Source organism: Eucyclogobius newberryi, unplaced genomic scaffold, assembly GCF_026437365.1.
Source record: "Eucyclogobius newberryi isolate DKJ021-1_F unplaced genomic scaffold, fEucNew1.0.hap1 SCAF_16, whole genome shotgun sequence".
NCBI classification, from domain to species: domain Eukaryota; kingdom Metazoa; phylum Chordata; class Actinopteri; order Gobiiformes; family Gobiidae; genus Eucyclogobius; species Eucyclogobius newberryi.
Genome location: NW_027315790.1, coordinates 18,058,887 through 18,073,210, shown reverse-complemented (window position 1 = coordinate 18,073,210; position 14,324 = coordinate 18,058,887). Strand labels below are relative to the sequence as shown.

At 42.1% G+C, this 14,324-nt stretch overlaps 1 protein-coding gene across 4 annotated transcripts in view; it reads left to right on the top strand.

Moving 5' to 3' along the window:
- The first annotated feature begins 12,046 nt into the window (after window positions 1–12,046).
- Window positions 12,047–14,324, top strand: part of arid1ab (AT-rich interactive domain 1Ab) — a 49,466-nt gene continuing 47,188 nt past the window's right edge. For 2 of the 4 annotated variants that reach the window (XM_072447763.1, XM_072447762.1), the window contains exon 1: window positions 12,048–13,326. In XM_072447763.1, coding sequence (XP_072303864.1) covers window positions 12,436–13,326 — 891 coding nt within the window. In that variant the 5' untranslated portion in view covers window positions 12,048–12,435. Of the gene's footprint in view, window positions 13,327–14,324 lie in introns of all 4 variants that reach the window. The other 2 variants (XM_072447764.1, XM_072447765.1) reach the window with 2 other exon arrangements.

The window sequence follows — 14,324 nt, the reverse complement described above, 5'->3', positions numbered from 1 at the left end:
ACTGTGTAGGGTGCTGTGCAGGGTGCTGTGCAGGGTGCTGTGCTGGGTACTGTGCAGGGTGCTGTGTAGGGTGCTGTGCTCTGTGATGGGTGCTGTACTGTGTGCTCGGTGCTGTGCAGGATGATGTGCTGGGTGCTGTGCAGGATTATGTGCTGGGTGCTGTGCAGGGAGCTGTGCAGGGTACTGTGCTGTACTGTGTGCTGGGTGCTGTGCAGGATGATGTGCTGGGTGCTGTGTAGGATTATGTGCTGGGTGCTGTGCTGTGTGCTGGGTGCTGTGCAGGGTGCTGTGCTGTGAGCTGGGTGCTGTGCAGGGAGCTGTGGGTGTACTTGCTATAGCCTGGGCCCTACACAGCTTTTCCTCTCTCTTCTCTGCCGATCTCGCTCATTGAGTCAAGGCGGGAGTTTACAGGAACAGCAGGCAGGGCCTCGTCACACCGCGGAACGACACTGGAATGTATTGTATGCATTAGAAAGACAGGACAGCTGGAACAAAATAGTACCACAAGTTCCTTCAACATGTTTTTCAGGCAATAAAAAGCTATGCGATAGCTTGCCCGTTAAATTCTGTTCAAAATTACATATCATATTGTGTTTCACGTGTCATATAGAGAAAATGCATGGTCTTTTAGTGCTGTAAAACAAGAGTCAGATACACGCACACACTAGAGAACCGCGGAGGAATCTTTAAGGTTGCCAGTGAGTGCTGCGGCGCTGAAAGCGCACAGTAAATTGAGGCTTCGGTTTATTGCAAAACCCGGACTGGAGTACGATTTTATCTCAAGAAAAGTACGTTAAAATTAGATTTAATACGTCAGACTACTAAAACTATGTCATATAAAAACACTTGAATATGATACGTTTCAGGATTGTAATCAAATATTTACTGGTTCAGCAATCCAAGTGTTTTTTTGCACTTCAGTGCCAGTGGAACGCCTGTGTGTTGGAGGAAGCGGTTGCTGTACTATGACCTCTATCTAGACTTGACAGTCTCTGGCTCAACAGTGTGAGCTCCAGTCCAGCTGCACATAAGGCTGCACTGCTTGTACTTATGCTTTATCACTCACTTTATTAATACAAGAAACAAGCCTGTGCATATGCAGTTGTCTTATGTAAATCTTTACTGCAATAATAATAACTGGTTTATAAAATATTTTGGTTAAAAACAAACAAAAATAACAATTCGTAGAAGGCCAACCTATATGAATTTATATCAGCAATTTATATTGTGCTGTATAAATATTTTTTTTATAATAAAATAATTATAAACAGCAGAAACACACCTAAATGCTTTTGTTAAAATGTACACTTTAGGTTACTTTAAATGATAAATAGCCAATAATGTTTTTGAGTGGCCTGTTTTTTGTCCTTATCAAACTAAAGTTGACTTATATCTTACATTTTGAGTGATGGGTTATTTGGCATTAATGAAGGCTGGGTCTCTGTGACATCCACCCTGTTCCTCATCTTGTACAATTGCTTCTCTAGTCTGAATGTCCTGGAATGTCGCCACTGGCAGTAATTCCACTCTAAAACAACAGGGAATTACATGGAAAGAGTGGCAAAATAAACAGGCCGTCTGTCTATTATGCACTGCTATTCTGGGTCTTTTGGCTCTGGTGTGTATTCATGGCCTAAAGGAGTCAACTGAAGCATCGAAAAACGTTTCAGTCCAGGAGCCCAAAAGATCCATACGCAACCGACCCGGATCCCCCACTGAAAGTTTCTCTGTAGTCATTTCAGCTTGCAAAACAGGTTTCATTGTATTTTTGTGTGTAGTTAGGGTTATTTTACCCTACTAAAACATAATTGCCTAAATAATATGAAATAATGAACTAATTTACAATGTATTTCTACCATCTGTAATATTTGTGTATTTATTACTCACGTACATCCACCTGGTGCCTTACTTGCTCCATGCAGTTTGAAGCACATGCCTGACATCGCAGGCCGGTGCCTCTGCCCGTTCTGATAATAGCCTTTCTCTGCCTAGGCCTTTTCTTGACTGTCACGTCTGGTTGACACAAAGTACTGCCACACGGATGGGGTTCACCCCTCCCTTGAAAGCCCAGCTGTCAGTGGTTACATAATAGCGGAGCCTTGTTGGGCTCACTGGATAGCTTTGTGCTCCTGTCACTGAATGTGATTGTGGGTAAGATTAAGCGGTGGGTGAGAAGCCACAGTTAAGGGTTTGCTACCTGGTCTCCAGCAGAGACGACAGAACAAACAGAATCAGATGTTTTATTAGAGCGCTTTAATGTGGCACCGCAAGAATCTTATCCACTTTTCACACCTCTTATTGTGTAGATGTGTACTATTCCTGGCGTACATGCTTGATGTTTTATGTATTGCCTGCGTAAAGACCTCCAGCAGAGTATTTTAGCTGCATGGGCTGCCAAAGAATGAGCATCCAATTGTGATGAATGTGAACAAATGGCTTTAACCAAATGCTTTTTTACATGGTAATAGAATTTCTCTGAAGATTCAAAACCTGAAGGCTGTGCTAAATTTCTTGCCCGCAGCAACAATCGATAACTATTTATAACATATCATGTATTTTAATGAATTCAGCCAAAAGCAAAGAAGCACACTGGATCCCCATAAGACAAGGGCCGGCACATGACTTCAGTGAGCATGATTTAATAATAACTCTCTTATTGAGCTTGAAACCATAAAACTCATGAGGAGTGCGTGTGGGGGGTGAGCAAAGGGGTGTCCATTTGTAGCAGAGGGACTTGATTTCCCCAGGGATTGTGTTGTTAATTCAGTGCATAAGAGTGCTGTTTACCAATACAGGGCGTAGCGGCTGCTTGTGGGCTCATGACAGCCCAGTTGGGTCTTGGCTTATGACTTTTACAACTGGATATCATTGTTTGAAAAGCTGCTGTTTTTGACTAACATAAGGCTAGCACAAATCCCATTAACATTATGTTCCATGCCCCCATCCTGTCACTCCAGCCCAGCTTTTTCCTCTCTCCTTTCCTCATAACAGAGGAGCCAGCCTTACATTTAATGTGTGTTTCTGCATAACCGGCCTCATGTGCTTTCCTTTTTTCCTCCACACTCTGCTCGGGCGCTCTGTCTCCCTCTCTCTGCTCACCTGTGCACTGGATATCGCACAAGCCTAACACAGAGCCGTCATTCTAAAAGCAAATCAAAAAAAGAGGAGAGAGTGTGTACACCCCTAGTGCATTTAAAAAGTATGGCTATGGAAATCCGTCTCAATGTGTGTTTATGTCGCTGCTTGACTGGCACATGAAGTACACTGGGGGAAGCGCCTCCTTTAAAAAAACGCATTGTCTTCCACACCTCCTCTTTTTCTCAAAATAGGCCTCTCTCACGGGTTCAAACAAGCCAGAATAAATTACTTTTTCTATTTTTGCCTTTTGTTTTCCTCTCTACTCTCTTTGGTGCTTCAAATTAAATAGTGCATTGTCCCTGATGCTCTTTTTATGCTGTAATAGCCTCAGTTAAGATTGCGTATGTGGCCCTGCTGCTATCAAACAAGGGCTATCTTGGAAAGGCATACTGGCAGATTTTCCTGTATAGTTAGAATTGACAGTTTCAACCTGTGAGATACGATAAAAACAGCAGCACTATCATTTAATAGACAGCTTATTACTCTTGTATCTCCAAAGCAATATGTTGGACCTTTAAATTCTATCCAGACACATGTCTTTCCAAACACATATATTGATTTGATTGTAACTGACTTCAAGCAGCTTCTCTGCTCATTTCATCTAAGGGAGTATATCACATGCTTTATGTGCAACATATTCACATATTAGTTATATGCAATACAATAATCATGAAATCGGTCTGATGCATCTCAATGGATCAGGGGGCTCTCTGACGTGAATCATATTTGACAGTTCGATCAGTTTGTTTTAACACACTGAAATGTATTTCATTAGGTATTAATTTATTTTGTGTTTGAATCGATTTTACTGTATGTAATATATCTATATATAATGCCAAATGCTGCTTGGCTGGAACATCAAGAATTGTCCATTATCATGGAAATCTGCCCTGTTTGTAGCTGGTGTGCTAAATGTGCATAGATATTAGCCAAAGCACCTGATGAACGGCTAAGCCACTATTGGTAAATACATTTATAAATCTAAAAGTATAAAATTCAGCATCTTAAAATCACATAAAATCACCTTTGGTTTCACATTAGACCAACTGAAAATGTGTGAAGTCACAATCCCGAGCTCTATAACTGTATGTCAATAATGTTGAGCATCTGTTCCCTGTGTTTACTTATTGATTGTCGATTTTACACCTCTTGCTTTCTAATACTTCCCTTTAATGCTTTTAATGCTTCTGCTAGCTAATGCTGGGTTGTACTTGGGCCAGTGTCTGGAGGAGAAAAGCCATACTACACAGACACATGCCAAACAAAACCCTTGGTTGGCACTGAGGTGGGCTTCATGCCTTTGCCAGCATTCACTCTGTGGGGCTGGAGCCAACCTTTTATAAATGGCCCATTTGGCAAGTGCATGTGCCCAGCAGTGTCTCTTAAGGTTTCGGTTCAAATACCCTCTTCAACTGTGAAACGAATCCAGATCGTAAACGGTCCAAATGATGCGTTCCAAATTGTAAGCCCTTGTATCATATTCAGAAGAAAGCATGGATTAGGCAATGTTTTATTGACATCACTGGAAAACAGAAATATAAAAACAGAGAAGTCATACTGTGCCACCTCGTTTCACTTTATCATGGTCTGTTTTTCAATCTCAAGAAAAAAGTTTTCAATCGCAGCCAAACTATTTCTTTGCCTTCCATTTATTGTATAGACCTTAACTTCTGAAGAATGCAGTCAGATTTAGTTGTCTTCCCTGCGGAGACCCCTTCTCTGGATTTTAAAATATGATCTTAAGTAGTGTATATATCAGTTGGATATCAGTTTAATTAGCCATTATTAGTGTCCTTATTGATCCTTGTGTGATTATTTATTTCTTTTTTATTTAACCGAGCTGAGTACATGAATAAACATTGGTGTAAACGTATCAGAATTAGCATTTTCTATATTTTTAAGCTTAAATACAACCTCCCATCCACACAGTGCAAACACTCAAATGCACTGAAGTATGTTTCTGCTTGATTTGTTTCTAGTCTCCACCAAACAGTCTCTGAAAACAATTTACCATCAACTCTACCTTCTAGTATTTTATATCAATATCTTTCTTTTGTTCCATTGCTTCTTTGCTTGGAACAGTGCAAACATTATTCAGCCCTCATAAGAATTCAGCCACGGTAGAAGGCGTATCTGTAAACAATAGGCTAAAAGGAGTCGGACAAGAAAATGATTCAGCCGGTAACCGCTGAAATCCATTCAATTCCAACGTATGAGAAGATTGGTCTCTTGAGCATCTCAGGGCCAGGGAGTGAATTACATCAGCCGTTTTTCACCATAATGTCTGGCATCAAAATGTTGATATTACACAGAAAATTGTATCCATAAAATACGCCTCTGGTTTCTATTTTCTGCTGTGGGTAAGTTACCATTTGCTTTTTTTTTTCACAACCATTCAGACGCATCCAATTCATCTTCTCCGTCTGCCACGGTTCATATTGATATATGCGCTGGAGCGGTGCTGTAACAGGTAACTTAATCACTCCGTCTTCAACATGTCAATTTTGTCATCTTTTTGCCTGCCCACAGTGTTATTCATCAATTCTCTGAACACACGTGGGCCTCTAGCTGCCACTATTCCATGCAAACCTATTGTAATTTAGTCACTTATTCAAACAGGCATACTACTTAAAATATGGTTGTTTTGTTATATATATTGTGCTGCAATTTCAACATTATCCACTAATGCAGGGGTTCCCATATTTTCAGGCCGGGACCCCCAAAAATAGCCTTGCAACCGATCCGGGACCCCCACTGCTCAGTGAAATTGTCGTCTGTGATCATTTCAAGTTGCAAAACATTTAAAATCAGGTTTTGTTGTGTTGATTTTAGTGGCTTATCAAGTCAATTTCATTAAAATATACTGTTTTTGATTCAAAAGAAATCAATACTGAGTCATAATTATATAATCAACATCTTCCAAGTCATCTCGCGACCCGCAGCTCATGCCCCACGACCTGCTGAGCGGCCCTGACCCCCACTTTGGGAACCATCGCACTACTACATCTTTTTCTGTTTGAAAAAAGTAAAGTAAAGTTACGCTTCTCTCTCTCAGTGTTATGAATTAGTCGTTGACACAATCACTTTTCATTGCATGTCATATTTCAGACACATATATCAGGCAATTATTGTACCAGTTCTACATCACTTTTTTAGTCATAATTTTTCTGTCAATCCTGTTTGACAAGTGATGGCCTGATGAAGCCGCTAGTCAGATATTAATAAATACCTTTTCCCTCTTTGTGATTTGAGACAGAGAAAATACATAATTCACACACTTTATCACAAGTTATTTGCGAGGCTAGTGAATTGTTACTATTTACTTTTGTCTGATAATTAAATGCATAACAATGCCCCAAGCACAGCTGTGTTCACCAGTGCCTAGGGTTGTACGCTTTACATTTCCAAACACTGGGATGGGAAACACTAGTGTGCCTTGAGGGATTACTCAGTGAGCCTTGAAAAACATGTCCCATTTAAGTTTACTGATTCACACAGTTATTTACAGACTGAGCATTTTGGGATGCCCTGAGCAAACTTCTGAACCGGGAAAGGCACAAAACCAACCACTTTTGCCCAATCTAAAGATCCAGCCAGTAATAAAGACCATATTAATTACACCCATTTCTTTTATAATTGGTTTAATAATGTTTTAGTGGCTGGTCTAATAAAAAAGGCTTAACAACACTTTTTAAAGTCATAAATAATGTTACAGTTGAAGATTGTAAATATATACTGGTAACACTCTTGGATTATTATTTATTTGGTTAGAGTACAGTTCAAAAATAAATAAATGTATAGAGGTCAGTTTATACCTTCTCTCTTTATGCTCCCCTTATGGTCTTTCCTCCACTTTATTTCACTCAGTGTTTGTTTGTTTGTTGTTGAGATGCAGCTGCTTCGTGCTCCGTGGTGCTGAGGCCCTCTGAGCTCTGCGACCCACAATGCACTAGTTCCTGGTACGTTCACTGTGATGAGTTCCCTCACCACAGAGATGATTCCCTGCACAGTTTCTTTTCATCCCTGCTGAAAGCTGTGCGAGCATTTCTCCTGTCCTTGTGGGGTGGACGCCGTAATTTTGAGTGCTCTTAACCTTGCCCAGCTTTGTTGAGATCGGGGCTTTCTTTTTTTTTTTTTTACTTGAAAATTCTCTGAGAAATGGTGGAATGTTTATAATTCATCGCTTTATGCTGGTGGGACCGTACAGACTTCATGAATTCAAAGATGTATTTAACAGAAATGCCCCTAGCAAATGATCACCTCACGGGAGAAGGCATATATAAGTTCTTGAGCGCAACCTGAAAATGTCTTATTGACTTTGAGAGGCTGTCAAGGGGCACGGGGTCCCCAAGACTATTTTCACTTTAAGATCAAAGATGATTGCACTACGAAATATAAGCCAGGATAAGGAAAAAGGGCAAACGATTAAGCAGCTAGTGCATGCAAAAGTCCCATTTGATCTTGTAAGATAAGAACAATGGCTCGAATATGAAGATGAAACATATTATTATTATTACTATTTTTTTTTCGTCCACAGAGATGGGGTGAGGCGCTCAGTCACCTGGGAGTAACCCATCTGTTTCGGATGCCTAGGTGTTCCAGGCATATGCAATGGGGAAGAGACTCTGAAGAAGAAGACCCAGGACATGCTGGAGGGACTTGCCTCTCTGTGGCCTGGGAACACCTTAGTCTCCTGGAAGATCTGGAGGAAGTGTACGTGGAAAGGGAGGTTTGCTCATCTTTGCTTTAACTGCTCCCTATTGGCCCGACCCCAGATAAAATAGTCACATTTTATCTGGGGTCGGGACAGATATAGCGGAAGAAGATGGATGGATATTATTTTACACATAGCATAATTTTGGCTGTAAACATATTTTACTTCAGTTCACTGGGACCAAAAAAATGAAATAACAATAAATGTTTTTCTTGTAAGGCATGGATATTGTAGTTTGGTGTTTTGGAGGATAATCAATATCAAATAGTTCTACTTTTAGACAGAAGTGACTAGCGCTTTGTGTTAATTACAATACCAATTGCCCAATATTTTTTGTTAAAAAATGTAGCTTGAACTATGATTCATTCCTATATTGTAAACAAACTCTTGGTCTACCTTGCATGGCCCAGCATGCAGACAGTCTGGGAACTTACTAGCCGGACGTCCATTACACTTCTCCAAGTGCCACTTCCTTCCTTTACACACTCCAGACTATGCGTCGAACTGCTGCCTGGCAACCATTTGGACAGCACCCAACTGTTGTAATTGTATGTGTGTTATTTTAGTGTGTGTGGCCTTAGATAGAGTCATGACAAACTGCTGCTGCTGATTTTTGGCACAAGTGACCATTAATGACCGTCTCATTGTTGCCATAAATTCACTGTATGCGCATTAATGTCAGGTTTGGGCCGTGTTTAGCCATTGTACACGTGAGTTGTGCGTCTGTGTGTGTCCAAATTCAGCTCAGCTCTTGTTAGGAAATTCCACGCCACATTAATGGGTTGTCTTGGAGATTGTATGGCTCCATTCCCAGATTGGATCTCAGGGGATTAAAATTAAAAGAAAAAACTCTTGAATGATCTGTCTTTCTCAACATGAGTGACACTCAAGCTAAGATTAATAGCTACACATTGTCATGCTGGATATTTAAACAACAAATGACAAATTGGATGTTTCACTTTCATAATTTCTTATATATAATTATTTTTTTTGAGATAACAAATACGTTTGAAATGTAAATCTTCAATTAGTTTACTAATATTTGTTAAATTACAATTGTTTCCTGAATTCAGGCCAAGAAACTTCTGCTGTGATGGTAAGAGAAGCTGCTGCCTTAAGCCGAGGTGATGCATCATGGTCATCCTCTGAGGAAGGCAAAGGTAAGACCATGGTAAACACTCCTAAATCATCCTCCTGGGGGGATGTAGGAAGTTCCCGCCATACCTTCTACTCTAGCTGTAAAGCTTAACTAACAACAGGCACCACCACTAGCATCCTTCTCAGTATAGCTTCCACTGCTTTGAATAGCGCCTCCAAAGACAATAGACAGAGGGCACAACACTATAAGATCATGTGGGAAGTGTGAGGCGTATTCTGCATGAGCCAGACAGGATTATTACAGAGAATTACTGTGAGAACTTTTCACGGTATCACTTTTGTCAAGTCATTTATCATCTGTGGGTGGCAACAGTTGTAGTACAGCGACAGCATGTTAGCAGCAGTTGTGATACCAATCGTAAACTATACTGTTAGCTGTATAGTTTACGGAGGAAGGATGCAATACTTAAAATAAAAAAATAATACACTTTATTCATAGAGCACTTTTCTGAACAATGCCCATATAGGTCATTGTAGTTATCATTGTTGTGTCCAGATTAGAGCAACTCAAAGAACACCAGATCCTTGTAAAACAAGGATCACATAAATAAATGCATGAAACTCTTGGCTGCACATGCGGTCTTTAGCATCATATTGTTGCTCTCCCACAGAGATTTAACATACCACATGATCTCAGTGCTTTCAAGTCACTTTGCTGCTACTCAGAAGCACACACGATACATATTTTTCAAGGTGAGCTAGTAAAAACAGTGCATTTTTAAAGCAACATCTTAAAAAGGGCAGCGAAAGCACTGCATAGAAAGCATAATGAGGTAGGCCTTTATATGGTAGCTCCAAAATAAAAGAGAGAAGAGAAGAAGAGACTGCACCCCTTGATAACATACACCAAGTTTATGGTAAAAAGCAAACAAAGCTCCCTACCCCCTCCCCTCTCGCAGCCTTGTCTCTGCGCTGTGTTCAAACACACACTCCTCCCTTAGCCTATATAAGCAGACAGCAGCTGAACTACCCCTCCACCCTGCACACTCTCCTTTATTAAACACACAAAAGCACCACAAATATCTAAAGTACAAAGAGATATTCTGGTGGGATTCTGAGTCAAACTGGACGTACACGAGCATATCTTGACTCTGTATAGAGTGAGCTAATGCAGAAGTGCAAAAGCCCTGCATTGTAGAGGGAAAGGACTTAGCAGAGCAGGCTGTACCGCTTCCCATCCCCCACATTCACATAGCAAAGTTCTGCTGCTTTTGCAAGCGGTGATGCTGCGTTCAAGGGCTCATCGTGAAGCTCGTGAATGCACACTATCACTGCATTCAGTATTGCCAGCTGAAGTAAAAGCCTTTTGACAGACAAACATTGCAATTAGTACACTATTAAAAATGTATATAGAAAAGAAAGGTATGTTTGCATTGCACATCCAGTAGTTTGGTCCATAAGTACGTAAAGCATTCTAGTTAGCCTCAACAATTAAAGTAGTTTGGTAAATATCAGCTTACCTAACAGATGTGAGACAAAAGTGTGTTGCTCTGTGATACATGTCTCAAGAGTACATTTGTGTACTATTAAATGCATTGTTTACAAGTGGCAGTAAATTAAATTTGTGTCTTGCATTTGTACCTTGTCAATACAAGCTGTAACTGTAAATGAAACCTGAATATGTAATGCACTTTTCATGCACCACTTTTCTGCTGTATGCAGTATTTAGGATTTCTTGTATCAGAATACATTTTTTGCCTTTCCCTTGCCAATATGTAACAGTAATAGTAACTGGACAAACTTTGTTTTCATAATTTCCCCCTAAACACGAAGGATATGTGTGATCTGTGGTGTGATCGTGATAATTACAGCAGCTCCTGAAGGCAGCACGAAGGCTTCTGCTGCTAGGAGAGCACAAGAGACGAAAGGGGGTGGGGAGAGCCAGGCTTTCTACTTCTGCTAATTGTATAGGAGGACTTCATGCCTCCTGCCTGTCCTAGTGGTGGAGCTGTGACTTTAACCGAAAACACAAAAACATTTTAGTAGCTTACAACTTCCAAAATCACTGTCTTTTTTCCCCTATCCCCCCTTCCTTCGCTGTGTCCATCCCCCATCCTTTTTGTCCTCTCTTCAGCGCTAACACACACTCAAGCTGCACAGACATGCACAGGTTGTAATTTCATGCTTTCCCTCCACTGTGCTCACTCCCCTCATTTGCTGCTGTTGACACATGGAAGCAGTATGGGAACAGTCATTTCTACCCATTAGTGCACTCTAACAGAAGATGACATTGTAGCCTATTTTGTTCCACTCCTTTAACGAGCTAATAAGATAAAGAGCAGATATTAATGTAACAAATATGAACACACAACTCAAGCATGAAGTCATTTTTGTAATCAGAATGGTTGAATAGTTATGGCTGACTTCAAGGCACAATGTGGAGTAGTGTCAACAAAGGGAAAGGGCATTTTAAAAACTCTTTTGTTTTATTCTGATTTTCAGTCCAGTATTGACATGGCCGTTATCTAAAGTGGTGTTTTTTTTTTTTTTACCTTATTGAGTTTATACCCATGAACATTTAGTTGGCTAGCAATATGAGGACAAACAAAACAATACAATAAAGAGAGAACTGTTTAGGTTACCCTTTACCAGAAGGTACAAAAGAATACAAGACACTAGACATCCCTATTCAAATAAATATTTGGGCTTTATAAGTAACGTGGAAATATCTGCAGTTATCAAAAATATAAATTGCATAACTTCATAGTGTTGCTTGCCATTATGTTTCAATTCATATTGTCAAGGAGTTGTCTATACTGTATAGTAGGCCAAATCATAATTATTTATTAGTTCTTCATAATATGATATGATAAATTATAACTAAACTTGTTTTCTTTACCAGGTTTTATAGCACAGTCTACATAACACTGTAGAGAATAATAAAATAATGCAGCTGTTCATCAAAGCAAATGTTTTATACAACTGCATTAAGTCTGAAATGGCTCTTCAAACATATAAACATTTGTGTTGTTGCTGTTACTATTTACACCGCCGAGTCCGGATCCAGTTTCAGGTGCGCTCCGGTCCGGGTCTTTATTTTCTCGCGACAGCTCGGTAAAATGGCTGTGTCTCGCGGAGCCTCGTGCTGGTTTGGTTGATATCTAGCTCTCTCGCTCTCGTCCTGTAACAGAAGCCCCTACAACATACACTCACCCACTTGTATTGGCAACATTTGCATCCCTGGCTCTGTTTTCATGTGTTTTTTCTTTCACGAAACTTTCCCCTCTCAGTTTTAACTTGATCGGAGTCGCGGTGGATTACCGGATACCGGTCCGGACGGAGGGCAAAGGGGGAATGAACCGGGACAGCGGGTACGTTCTTCTAAATATCCTTGTATTTATATTCAATGGTTCTTCGGATTTTTATTGTGAGTAGTCGCGTTGCTGATTGAGAGAGGCTGCGAACGACTTGGGAGACAGAGGAATATGGCCGCTCAGGTCGCCAGCGTCGCCACTCTCAACACAAGCCCGCCATCCGAACTCAAAAAGCCGGACCGGGACCCGCAGGATGAGTCGGTGGCGGGAGAGAAGCAGCATGAGAAAAAGGAAGCCGGGACTGACGGGGGCTCTCCCGGCCAGAAGGAGCTACAGGACGGGACCGATGCTGGGAACGCTGGGGGAGGAGGGGATCCTGACATGAAGAACGGCAATTTGCCCAGGGTAAATAATAATAACAGTAATCAGAATGATTCTGGCGGACCCGAAGGGAATAACCATCCCGGAATGGGACATCATCACACGGGGCCCTTTCCCCCACCTCCTTACGGTTACAACCAGCACTTCAGGCCCCCTTTTCATCAACATGGCGGACAACAAAGCCCTGGCATGGCAGCTGCATCGGGGCCGGGCATGATGGACCCATATCCCCCTAACTCACACGAACACGGCTACCCCAACCATTACAACAACTACAGCCCGTTCCCGAATAGGACTTCTTACCAGGGCCAGGGCTACGGGGCCATGAATTCCCCACGTAACAGCCAGCCTCCGGCTGCTGGGGGGCAGCCAGGCAAGCAACAGCCAGCAGGAGGAACTGCTGCTATGGCTGCTTCTTATAATAATCAGAGGTATAATATGGGAACCCAACAACCTACATCTACACCAACTTTAAACCAGCTTCTGACATCTCCCAGCTCGGCTAGGAGCTATCCGAATTACCCACAGGGGGACTATAACAATCAGGACGGGGCTAACAAGGGACCAGGAGATTTGGGTAGCAGTCAGTACGCTGGGGTCCATCCGGGTTGGCAACAAAGGGTCCACCATCCGCCTCCTATGAGCCCAGGGAACACTGGACAACCTCCTAACAGGACCCAGGTAAACCTCACGTTTGCACAGACACTTCCACACGGGTGAAGGGAAGGTGTAGCCCAGGAAAGGCAGACAAGAGTTGATTTTGCTTTGGATCAGCCATTGTCTATGTAGCAGAGCTCTAAAATGGCTGCCTCTCTCTTTCTCTCAATACCACCCCCTGCAATAGTGTTTAGAGTGAAAAACAGGCCACATATTCTGATTTAAACAACTTTGAAAGTCACTGGTAGTTGTGTGAGCTTGTGGGATGTGCAGGGCGAGAGTTTGACTAAGTGCAGTAAGAGTTTGTCAAGGGAAAGTGTGGGCTTGGAGGGATAAGCTGATATGCCTTCTCCGGGCTTATTGTAGAAAAGTGGGGCTGTTTTCTTAAAGCAAACCGCGTCCGAGCTCGCTGTCGTTACGTCCGCGCGCACACCGGGAGCGATCAAAGTTCCGTGAGTAGCTGTCAAGACCGTAAACAAGATGCTAATGACGGTGGTTAGTAACATTTGCATAATCATTAAACGCGAGCTCTCGTGGAGGAGCCGGAGAAACTGTGCGGTGCAGGGGACTCTCGTAGATGAGCCGAACGGCCACAATTAACGGCGCTAAAGTGTTCGCGCGCGCGGATCAAAGTGCGATTGATTCCTCTCTCTCCCGCGGCGGTTTTTTTTTTCTTTTTTTTTCATTCATTGTGACTTGAGTCGTTCGGACGCCCGTGTTTTCGCCGCGTCGTTTCCGCCGGCGTCTGCTCGCTGTAAACACCCGCCGCGCCGCGCAAGAGTTGGGGAAGAGCAGATTGCGTTTGGGATTTGAATTATGGAGGTAAAAATCCGGCTGTCAGAGCCAAGAGACAGTTGGTCTTAGGTTGACACGCGAGCCGGGATCTGATTGGCTCCCCATCCCTGCGCTCTCGGCCATTTATAATTGCGTCTAATGGAGGGCTGCAGAAAAACAGCCCCCCCTGTCCAGACCCCAGTGCCTCTGCCACATCAAAACAACATATCCCCAGATTATTATCATTT